The sequence below is a fragment of the Mandrillus leucophaeus genome, unplaced genomic scaffold (genome assembly GCF_000951045.1).
Source record: "Mandrillus leucophaeus isolate KB7577 unplaced genomic scaffold, Mleu.le_1.0 Scaffold502, whole genome shotgun sequence".
In the NCBI taxonomy this organism is placed as follows: Eukaryota; Metazoa; Chordata; class Mammalia; order Primates; family Cercopithecidae; genus Mandrillus; species Mandrillus leucophaeus.
Genome location: NW_012105388.1, coordinates 1,329,243 through 1,341,878, shown reverse-complemented (window position 1 = coordinate 1,341,878; position 12,636 = coordinate 1,329,243). Strand labels below are relative to the sequence as shown.

General features: G+C 35.5%; 1 protein-coding gene across 1 annotated transcript in view; it reads left to right on the top strand.

The window, feature by feature from the left end:
• Positions 1-12,636, top strand: part of ATF6 (activating transcription factor 6) — a 201,495-nt gene that overhangs the window by 143,798 nt on the left and 45,061 nt on the right. Inside the window, exon 15 of the mRNA XM_011996105.1 lies at positions 5,964-6,048. Coding sequence (XP_011851495.1) covers positions 5,964-6,048 — 85 coding nt within the window. The remainder of the gene's footprint in view (positions 1-5,963; positions 6,049-12,636) is intronic.

Here is a 12,636-nt window from a genome sequence, read left to right as displayed (position 1 = left end):
CGTGATCCACCTGCCTCGGCCTCCCAAAGTGCTGGGATTACAGGCGTGAGCCACCGCACCCAGCCAACTCCAAGTTATTGAATGAAGTAATATGAAGCACATGGTTGAAGACTTCCTGGTCCTATACCTGTCCAGAGCATGTAACCAACATTTTGTCTAAGAGGTTTCCCTAGGGAGATCAATCCTGACCTGGTTTAGAAACATTTTTCCTGAAACTCTCATCAAAAGAGAAGAATGATTTTGGATGCTACTATCCTGTTCTTAGGAAAGTATTTACAAGAAACCATTTTGACCAAGAAACTCAAAATTAATTCTGGTTTTTAAAAAGAGAGGCATATATCACTCTTAGATTGAACCTTATGAAATTACTGATATTTGACTCACAAAAATGACAATTTTTTATGGTCCAACCTAATACTTTTTGGTGTGAATAAAAGGGGAGGCACAGTTAATTGGGCAGTTTGCAGTGGACATCCTCCAGAGTTTGACATGAAAAGTGTATCTTAAATCAAAACTTGAATTTGTACTTATTAGGATTTCAAGCTCATTTTTCCTTGGTGACCTTGCCAGCATTATCAGATTTGTATTAAGTGTCAAAAGTTTCCTCTTGTCAAAGCATAAACCTTGGCTCATTCTTGGGCCATCTGTTGTACACTAATAGTTTTGATTTATTCTTCTGGCTGACATGCATACTAATGGTGCAGATGCAAGCTCTACGTTTCCTTTTATTGGTCTGTAGTTTTATTGCATACATTAATGGCACAAATACAGCATTCATATTAGCTATTTATATTAATTCTAGTTTTCGGGTGAGTAATATACCTTGCTTATGTTTTTACTATGCTGAGAAGCCCTGTGTAGTAGACATTTTAATAGACTTTAAATGATTACTTTCTACTTATTTTTACCACCCCTAATTTTGTTTTTTGCAATTTTTATTTTCAGGATATGTCACAATGTGTGTCTGTATATTTTCATGATTTCAAATTCCATTGCTTTAATGAATGAACACATTTGCTTTTTGATCAGGAATTACTATAACTGCTAGAAAACAACACTAGTGCAAAATGTAAATTTAGATAAATAACTCTGAAAGGCCTACTTCTAGTTGATGCTTTGGCTCTAATTTTTGAGGGTTAACATGCTCTTCAACTTCTATGACAGCTTGAAAGATACCAAATAGAGTGATAGAAGAAAACAAAAGCTCTCTAGGACAGGGACATAGGTTAGAGAAAATTTAATACAATTTTTGAAATAAGGCTAGGTGCTATTTTTATTTTTGATCTGCTTCTAACAGTTTCGTATATTGGAAAACCAATCCCATCTCTGGAAGCCAGTGGATATGGGCCAAATATAAAATGTTAAGAGGCTGTTGTTACTATTGGTCTGCTATGCAAAACTTTTTCCCTAATAGAGGTCTGTGTTGATCCGTGTAAAAGCTGCTCAGTGTCACAAGTGCAGCCTGAGTTTCCTTCATTTCTAGGGGAAATTATGATAGAAATACATTCCTTTCTATTAAAGATAAAGGGCTGCAACCTTGAGCCAGAGTTTTCTAATACAGTAGAAGCCATCTTATCTATATAATGGGGACTAGTAGATGGTCTGTTAATAAACAGTACTGGTTAAAATTAGTTTTTAAAAAGATACATATCTTTATTTCATTTGATTATGTTAATATGCACTCATTGGCTAGTTTTGTATGCAGGGCCAATTTTCTTTTCTTTGAGTCCAGATCCACTCTTCAGAGTTGCATGTTGCCTTTCTTGCATAAACCGTACGCACAGTTCAGCAACCATAATTTCCAGTATTGGTTACAGTTACTTTAAATTGGAATAAGAACTTAAAGGTACTTGTTAAGCAATCTGAGGGCAGACTATTACGATTTTTATGGTGGCTTTGCAAGGAGAGAACATTTTAAAACTTAATTTTATCTTTTTGCTCTCTTTTCACACTATTAGTTTATGTAATATTTTATTACACAATTATACTGACTAATACAATTAATGAAAATAGTCTTGAAAAAAGATACAACTCAATAGTTGTGGATGTTCCCTGTGCTAGGGGCACTAGTCAGTGAGTTTTATAGGGGGAATGGGAAGGGTCATTTAATCAGTTTGTATTCTACATGGCTATGTAGAATCAACATTTGATAACTCTCAATAGGGCCTGAATTCTATTGTGAGTTACCATAATTAATTTCAGCAGAGCAAAATGTGATCCTTTTCTTTTGATAAGCCAGTCGCCAATGCTTTTGTTTTCTTAAAAAGAGAAGAAATGTAACTTTGAATGCTGTATTATGCACTCATATTTTGTTGGTTTCTAACAAATTGCTTGGAAGAGGGAATTGGGAGAACTTTATGAAAGTAGTATATTTTCTCATGTACAATATTGTATAACATTAGAAAACTGATGCTTTATTTTCATGGGGAAATGTTTTGGTGTTTCTCCCTGCCCCCTCCCCTTCATGTTTCTCTAACTTTTTCTGGGAATAAGAGTAACAATACATTGATCATAATATTTGTCCACATGATTTCATTCCAGAGGAAATCCTATGGTATCTAAGCCCTACGGAAAGGTTGATAAAGACATTTCAGGAGTCCATTCGAAGATGTCTTAAAATTAGTGACATAGTTTTGAGTGACAGTGCCAAAATATATTTCTTTCTATGGCAACATTCTTTTTCTACTATCCTTTTTATTTTTAAGTAGTTTCATTTTTGTCACAGTTGGGTTATTTTAAACGATTTAATTGGAGGGAAAGAAGTACAGATTTATCAAATTGTACCTCCGGGATTGAATTTCCTTCACTAGTTCCTTAATAAGTATTTAAGTAAAAGGGGGTATGATATCAAGAAGACTAAATTATAAATATGGTTTCTATGCTGTTAAAAAATAGCAATGCTGTTCTTGATTAACTATTATGGAGATTCCTCTTGACCAAATTCCTTTAGAACTGTTTCACAAATTTGTAATTTAACTAGTAATTTGGTTTAAGTTTAGGTTTGAGTGACAGAAAATACAAAATAATAGTGTCTTAGATAAATTAGAAGTTTATTTCTCTTTCATGTATACGTTTCAGAGATCTAATGATAGCTACTTAATCATCAGGATCCCTGTCTCCTTCTGTCTTCTTGCTCCGTAATTCTCATCTTGCAGCTTCTGTCCCATGGAACAAAGATGGCTACTCCAGCTCTAGCAGTCATTATCTGCCTTCTGGCTAGCAAGAAGGAGAAAGGGAAGGAGGAGGAAAGCCTTCCACCATTACCACCTTGAAGAAGTTGCCATTTCTTCTTACGGTCCGTTGACCAGACTGTGTAGCCTTATTTGGTTGCAAAGGAGGCTAGGAAATACAGTCTTTATTCTGGGTGGCATTGTGTCCAACTGAATATCACAAGTCCTGTTGCTATTTTAATATTATAGAAGAAGGAGAGCATATATTGAGTTTAAAAAAATGGCTGTTTCTGCCACAATTCAGTGTTCCCAACAAAATAAAAACTTGGATTTATATTCTTTAAAAGAAAATATCCTCTGTGGCACAATGCTGAATACATGACAGGGTACTGTGCTGAGTAATTTTTTTAAATGAACAGTAAGAAGCCAGTAAATATTTATTGAGTGATTACAGCTCCTTTGTTTCTGAAAATGTGGCTCACAGTATTAATGATCTAAAAAAGAGTAAGATGAACACAGAGAAACTAATGATTCAGGATTCATTGTTGTGAGGTTCAAGAAACATTTATTTTAAGGAAGTGGAGGTAAATATTCAATGAAGTAACTACATTGTCCCAGATACATAGATAAGATAGATAAAATATATGTGATATATGATATATAGACACTTATTTTTATTACGAGATACGTACTGTTAGAGTTGGTAGTATACTGGCTTTGGTTCCCTGCAGTCTAATTTTTGGGCCTCTTGGTAAACAAGTACTTAAAACTGTTACTCCAGTTTGCAAACCTTTAATAATTAGAGACAAGGCAGGTTAACTTTAATAATTTGTATGCATGCAAGATGTGATTCTTCTTTTTCATAAATCATACATGGTTTTTAGCTTTCTGCTGCAAAAGTAACTAGTTTGTTAAAAAGTTAGTGAAAAGAGAAAGTAGGAGACATTGTGTTCAGAAGATCGTGTTTAAAAACAACAATTAGTATGGCATCTATATCTTAGCAGGAAACTCAGAATTAAGTCTGAGCCCGACCTTAACCCATGACCAGTGGAATCTAAGTGTGTTTATTTTTACAATAGCCTTAATTTGGGGCTTGCAAGTTTTTTGGTTTGTTTTCACATTCAATTTAGAGACCCTGAAGCAGTATTTTAATGATAGGAATTAAGCTATGTATAACTTTCATGGCTTGAAGATCAGCAAATTCTGTTTTTTCTTGGTTATAATGTTATCTTACCCAGAAATGTGTGATCTTTGTGTCTAACAATGCACTTAAAAAAAAACAAAACAAAAAATTCCCTTGCTGCAATGCTGGAATTCTAGCAGAACTTTACTCATCTTCTCTCTCCTCCCCGATTTTTAAAAACATGTTCTCTTGGAAACGTTGCCTTGAATTACACAAAATACAAGCAGTTACTGGAAATGTTTTCTACACAGTTCTCTTCATGTATATCAATTTCAATTTGTTTTTCACTTTTTAGATTTTTTTCTTAATTTTGCTGATAATCGCACTTCATAATCATATCAACTTTGAACTTTGAAGTTCTGTTGAATTTTTATTGCTCTCAGCTGTATCAGATCCTACTTTTGATGAGTTATTTCATATAGTAAGTTTGTTGCATGAATGGTGAAACAGTGAACACAGGAACAAGAAAAGAAAGCAAAATGGGTCAACTTAGGTTGAGTTTTATCTCCAGTTTAACCATGCTCCCTTAAATGGAAATGCTAATATGCTTTTTTTTCTTTTTTCTGTGACAGTTCATATGTTTTTACTAGAAAGAAGAGGAGTTATTGAAAACAGTAGTTAATATCAAAGTCATAAGCCATCTATAATCAGCCTTAGAATGCCTACAGATGTATATACATTTTCAAAACACTTATACTCTGCCTTTTCTGAAGCCAAACTTCTCTTGGCTCATTCTTACTTTTAGTACTTGTGTGCTGGAAATTAGAAACCTCAGATGCCCTACACAATGTAGGACTATACAATTGTGCTAGGCATGTATTTGTAATTTTTTAACTCTTTGTTCTGCCCGCCTTGGCCTCCCAAAGTACTGGGATTACAGGGGTGAGCCACCGCACCCAGCCACTATGCTTTTTAAGGGCAAAAACTGTACATCTTCTTTAGCATGCACCTGTCACTTGCAAATAAATGTCTAATGCTCTGGTCACTTCAAAGGGAGAAGAGGAGGCTAAGCAGGCAAGGCTCTAGGGCTTGGCCCTGCTTCAGTCAGAATCTTTCTTCTACATGTTGATAGTTCCTTTCTTCTACAAGTAGAAAATTCCCGGGATAAGAATTTTGATGGGAAAAAGAGTTTATTGCCTTTAAAAAAAAGTTTGAAAATGTTGTTTAGTGGATAGATACTTTCAGTATCTTGTGACATTATCTAGTCTAGCTTCCATCATTTTGCAGGACTGGAAACTGAAACACAGAAAGGATAGATAGTCTTGTCCAGATGATACAGCTATTTAGTGGCAGAATTAGAATTAAAATCCCTTGTCTTGACTGCTTGATCAGTATTCTTTATAGTATGCTACAGCATATGTGTTATAGAAACCTAAGAGTTTTCCAAGATCACTGCATAGTGCCTGACAATGGTAGACACTCTGTAAATGTGTATTATATTAATGAATGAATGATTCTAAGATGGTGTGTCTAAGCCAACTTCAAATAAAAACTATAATTTTTCATCATCTCAATGAAATATTGGCCTCTTAGAAACCCTGAATTTGACCTGTTCAGGTCAGGATTAAGCCAGTTGTTATATATAACAGATTGTTCTTTGTTAATTTTAGGATCACCTGCTGTTACCAGCTACCACCCATAACAAGACCACAAGACCAAAAATGTCAATTGTGTTACCAGCAATAAACATAAATGGTAAGTTGAAATTCTGGTTTATGAACAACATGAGATTTCTTTGTTTAACCAAGATTCTCTTCATTAGTTCAAAGACATTTAAAATGTTCAGTTAAATGAGTATATATCCATACATTATTTCTGAAACATTTCTCCACTGTTTTCACAAAAATATTATTTTTAAAATCCATTATTCTTTTTTTAAAAATTACTACATCCCTAAAAGAAAAAGTATCTCTCTTTTACTTACAGAATTGGAAAAGCTAGCATCTTGACTCCTCTGCAGACTTGCATCTGGGACCTTTCTAGTCATAAATGTAGTGTAAGAAGCCACTGCTGTGTTCTGACAGTGAATTTGTAAATCAGATTTTTGGAACTCAAAGCAGTTTCCTGTGTTACCTAAATGTTGATATCATCCTAGACCTTGCCACAGAAGCCTGGCTTATTTATGTTTAGTTGATAATACTGACGAGTTTGATATTGATAGTATTACTGTTGTATTTTGTTCTATTACTAGCACTGGACATTAAGCAAAATACAAATAATAATATAATGCACAGATGTTAAGGCATAGTATACCAGCTTATAGTTTAGAAGGAAAAAAAGACAAGCCCAAAAATCACTGTACTCCAAAGAGAAAGTCACATAAGTAATATGTGAGGTACTAAGAAATCTAGTGAAGCAGATATTACTTCCAGCTTGATTCTTCATGGAGAAGAGAAATAACTCACTGCCATTACCAGCTATGGATTATAAATGAGCACAGTGTGTGTTATTGACTCATTGCTTTCTCTGACACATCATATTGAAAATCAGAGAGTTGGCCATCTTTTTCAAGTTCGTGTATCTCACATAATGGAGGTACTAGTACCAGAACTTTACTCATCTTCTCTCTCCTCCCCGATTTTTAAAAACATGTTCTCTTGGAAACGTTGCCTTGAATTACACAAAATACAAGCAGTTACTGGAAATGTTTTCTACACAGTTCTCTTCATGTATATCAATTTCAATTTGTTTTTCACTTTTTAGATTTTTTTCTTAATTTTGCTGATAATCGCACTTCATAATCATATCAACTTTGAACTTTGAAGTTCTGTTGAATTTTTATTGCTCTCAGCTGTATCAGATCCTACTTTTGATGAGTTATTTCATATAGTAAGTTTGTTGCATGAATGGTGAAACAGTGAACACAGGAACAAGAAAAGAAAGCAAAATGGGTCAACTTAGGTTGAGTTTTATCTCCAGTTTAACCATGCTCCCTTAAATGGAAATGCTAATATGCTTTTTTTTCTTTTTTCTGTGACAGTTCATATGTTTTTACTAGAAAGAAGAGGAGTTATTGAAAACAGTAGTTAATATCAAAGTCATAAGCCATCTATAATCAGCCTTAGAATGCCTACAGATGTATATACATTTTCAAAACACTTATACTCTGCCTTTTCTGAAGCCAAACTTCTCTTGGCTCATTCTTACTTTTAGTACTTGTGTGCTGGAAATTAGAAACCTCAGATGCCCTACACAATGTAGGACTATACAATTGTGCTAGGCATGTATTTGTAATTTTTTAACTCTTTGTTCTGCCCGCCTTGGCCTCCCAAAGTACTGGGATTACAGGGGTGAGCCACCGCACCCAGCCACTATGCTTTTTAAGGGCAAAAACTGTACATCTTCTTTAGCATGCACCTGTCACTTGCAAATAAATGTCTAATGCTCTGGTCACTTCAAAGGGAGAAGAGGAGGCTAAGCAGGCAAGGCTCTAGGGCTTGGCCCTGCTTCAGTCAGAATCTTTCTTCTACATGTTGATAGTTCCTTTCTTCTACAAGTAGAAAATTCCCGGGATAAGAATTTTGATGGGAAAAAGAGTTTATTGCCTTTAAAAAAAAGTTTGAAAATGTTGTTTAGTGGATAGATACTTTCAGTATCTTGTGACATTATCTAGTCTAGCCCCCATCATTTTGCAGGACTGGAAACTGAAACACAGAAAGGATAGATAGTCTTGTCCAGATGATACAGCTATTTAGTGGCAGAATTAGAATTAAAATCCCTTGTCTTGACTGCTTGATCAGTATTCTTTATAGTATGCTACAGCATATGTGTTATAGAAACCTAAGAGTTTTCCAAGATCACTGCATAGTGCCTGACAATGGTAGACACTCTGTAAATGTGTATTATATTAATGAATGAATGATTCTAAGATGGTGTGTCTAAGCCAACTTCAAATAAAAACTATAATTTTTCATCATCTCAATGAAATATTGGCCTCTTAGAAACCCTGAATTTGACCTGTTCAGGTCAGGATTAAGCCAGTTGTTATATATAACAGATTGTTCTTTGTTAATTTTAGGATCACCTGCTGTTACCAGCTACCACCCATAACAAGACCACAAGACCAAAAATGTCAATTGTGTTACCAGCAATAAACATAAATGGTAAGTTGAAATTCTGGTTTATGAACAACATGAGATTTCTTTGTTTAACCAAGATTCTCTTCATTAGTTCAAAGACATTTAAAATGTTCAGTTAAATGAGTATATATCCATACATTATTTCTGAAACATTTCTCCACTGTTTTCACAAAAATATTATTTTTAAAATCCATTATTCTTTTTTTAAAAATTACTACATCCCTAAAAGAAAAAGTATCTCTCTTTTACTTACAGAATTGGAAAAGCTAGCATCTTGACTCCTCTGCAGACTTGCATCTGGGACCTTTCTAGTCATAAATGTAGTGTAAGAAGCCACTGCTGTGTTCTGACAGTGAATTTGTAAATCAGATTTTTGGAACTCAAAGCAGTTTCCTGTGTTACCTAAATGTTGATATCATCCTAGACCTTGCCACAGAAGCCTGACTTATTTATGTTTAGTTGATAATACTGACGAGTTTGATATTGATAGTATTACTGTTGTATTTTGTTCTATTACCAGCACTGGACATTAAGCAAAATACAAATAATAATATAATGCACAGATGTTAAGGCATAGTATACCAGCTTATAGTTTAGAAGGAAAAAAAGACAAGCCCAAAAATCACTGTACTCCAAAGAGAAAGTCACATAAGTAATATGTGAGGTACTAAGAAATCTAGTGAAGCAGATATTACTTCCAGCTTGATTCTTCATGGAGAAGAGAAATAACTCACTGCCATTACCAGCTATGGATTATAAATGAGCACAGTGTGTGTTATTGACTCATTGCTTTCTCTGACACATCATATTGAAAATCAGAGAGTTGACCATCTTTTTCAAGTTCGTGTATCTCACATAATGGAGGTACTAGTGCATTTTCTGTCTGGTAGCAAAAACCTCATAGTATATGAAGAAGACGAAAACGAAAAGCCCTTTGAGCTAACCTGCAGTTGAACCAGTTCCCATTTTGATTGATAAATAATAATTAAACCTTCAAATACAATTATAAAACAAAACACTAGAATTTTGGGGAGATTCCAGATAAGTTTCAATAAAATTTAGTCTTTAGGGGAAAAGTAATATTCATCGTACATTTTAAGACCATAGAGGACTATAGAATTTCATGAGCTGTATATAGACAGCTTATTAGAAATGCTTAGGAAGTAACTTTATAGACATAAACATAAATGGGTTTTTTGTTAAAGCATAAAAAATTACAATATTTACTTAGCCCTACAACTTCAGAACAAGTTTAAGAAAAATGATAACATTGAGAAGAACATCTCTTTCTTCAATAAAGACATACCTCTCAAGTTACTCATGGAATAATTGTATTACTACCTGAAGAAGAATATATTCCAAAGTGCATTTTATTACATTCCAAAGAATGTATTTAGGAAGTCTCACTTATTCTCAACCTGTAGGTACCTAAGTTTCTCTGCCTAAACTATAATAGACTAAAGGGTCAGCTTATGCTCAGAAAGGCTGTTTTCTGAGTTTTATCAAGGCAGAATTCACTGAATTTTGTTCTTCTGATATTGGGTTCTTATGCAAGAGAATTCCTGGTCTTATTTTATAACAGTGAGCTATCTATTTATATTAAGCCAAAACCAACAAGATGCTGTTTGACTATGTTTATCTTGGCAAGGTGACTGATTTTTGAAGAGGAGCCTTTCATGGATTTGGAAAATCTAGTCATTAGAGGAACATTGTCTTTTTAATCTGTTTCAGACTCCTTGTAAATAGTCTTTTTTAAAAAAACTTCCCTTTTTAGGATAAGCTCCTATTAAAAAAATAAGATTCAAATTCAAGAAATATTGATTGAATATATACCATGTTTCAAGTACTTTGCTACATCCTCAGCCTTTTCTCTGAACAGTCTCTTTACTTCTTAAATTAGAGCCTGATTTTTTCCCCTTCCTCATGTACCTCAAAGTCTGCAGCAGGGTCGGTGGTATCCTTGCTTCCCACTACAACTTTCAAATTATTTCTCCTTCTTTCTCCTTCAGTCCCCTTAACATCTTGCAAATCTGTCACATCACACTTTACTCCTCTTACCCTTATTTGTTGCTGTCATCTACTCCACTGACGACTCTTCCACTGCCTCTGTCATCCTGCTGTCTAACTTCAGCATCCGCATAGAGGAGTCATTAGTACTCTAGCCTTTTTGGATCCAGTCATCTTTTATTCTGCGCCACCTCAGCCTCCCATCCACATGGTCATAATCTAGACCTTATCATCGTCAATAGCAGCACTCCCTTTGAAATCTCCTTTTCAGGCATCCCACTCTTGACTGTTACTTACTCTCTTACTTTAAAACTCACACTCCAACTACTCTCTTACCTCACAAGTCTAAAGTCCTTTGACCCTGCCACTTCTTTTCTGTGTCCATCACATCCTTAATGGCCATACATTCCTCCTTACCCAGCTTAAATTCCATGGTCCTGTACTGTCACCACTCTCTTGTGAACACCCCTTACTTCCTGGCTCCTTTCTTCTTAGGTTCCACTTTCTTGGAAAAACTGCTCTCTAGGTAAACCCGGCTCTCCTCTCTATGCCTGGTCTCAAGCAGCTGAAAATTGCTAGAAAGTATCGTTCAGTGAGAACAAGTAGATTCACTTCAAATTTATGACCATTAATTTCAAAGGGATATTTAATATTGCCAGTCATTGCTAGTAAATTCACTTTCCCTCTCTGAAAAAAAGAATTTCTCACCTCCTGTTGTCGAAACTCCAACATCCTCTCTCCCCACCCCATCAGCTGATGAACTCACCAAATACTACACTGAGAAAACAGATGTCATCATGCAAGAGCTACGTCATGTTTCCACTACCACCGGCCCAGCTGCATCTACACCCACAAACTCTGCCTTCCCTCTTGTTGCACTGAAAGAAAAGTCTCTTCCATTGGGTTCTAAATCCCTGCTTTGCTACTTGCTAGATATGTATCATTGGGCAAGTTAATTAACTTTTCTGTACCTCAGCTTCCTCATCTGTAAAATAAGATATTAGTAATACCTTCTTCTAAGAGTTGATGTGAAATGAATAAAAAAGCTTTAAATAGTGCCTATTTTGGGGTTAGCTGCTGTTTTACTGCAATAATCATCATTGCCATTGTCCTTAAAACATCATCGCCAACTTCTAAGGTAATTTCTTCCTTTTGGACCCTGACTCCTAGCACCTCTCACAATACTCAAAGACTTTACTCTGCATTTATACCATTCCTCTTTTATACAGTTCCTTCTTCTCTACTGGGTCATTCCCATCAGCATACAAATGTCCTTTTTTTTTTTTTCCTCAAGGGAGGGACTCCCTCTGTTTCCCAGGCTGAGGTACAGCAGCGTGACCCATGGCTCACTCCATCCTCCACCTCCTGGGCTCAAGCAGTTGTCCCACCTCAGCCTCCCGAGTAGCTCCTGAACACAGGCACATTCCACTCCCAGCTAATTTTTAAATTATTTGTAGAGACAGAGTCTCCCTGTGTTGCCCAGGCTGGTCTTGAACTCCTAGAGTCAAGTGATCCTCCTGCCTCAGCCTCCCAAGGTGCTAGGATTACAGACATGAGCCACTGCACGCAGCCCAAAATGTCTTAATATTACTGTTACCTCTGGTATAGGGAGACTTCCTTGACTTCACATCGTATTTCTCTGTTACCCTTTAGAGCAGAACTATCAAAAGACTCACTCACACTCACTGCTTCTACTTCCTTACCTCCGATTTTGTCTTCTTTTCACCCTTACCAAGCTTTTGCCATTTCACTCCATAAAATGCCATTGCCCTTCCACTCCACTGAAATGCTCTTGCAAAGGGAAGTCAATGACAAATATCTCACCAAGTCAAAGGTCATGTCTCCGTTGTCATCTTACTTGACCTCTTACATAGCTAATAGTTAGCTGTGTAAAATACCATTAGTATTTATATAGGGAATCCTTTCCCCATTTCTTGTTTTTGTCAGGTTTGTCAAAGATCAGATGGTTGTAGATAAAATACTGTTAGTATTTTACACAGCTAACTATTCCCTCTTTTTTTTAGTCCACCCAATTCTTATTTTTTTCTCTTTTTTTTTATTATTATACTTTAAGTTCTAGGGTATATGTGCACAACGTGCAGGTTTGTTACATATGTATGCATGTACCATGTTGGTGTGCTGCACCTATTAACTCATCATTTACATTAGGTATATCTCCTAGTGCTATCCCTTCCCC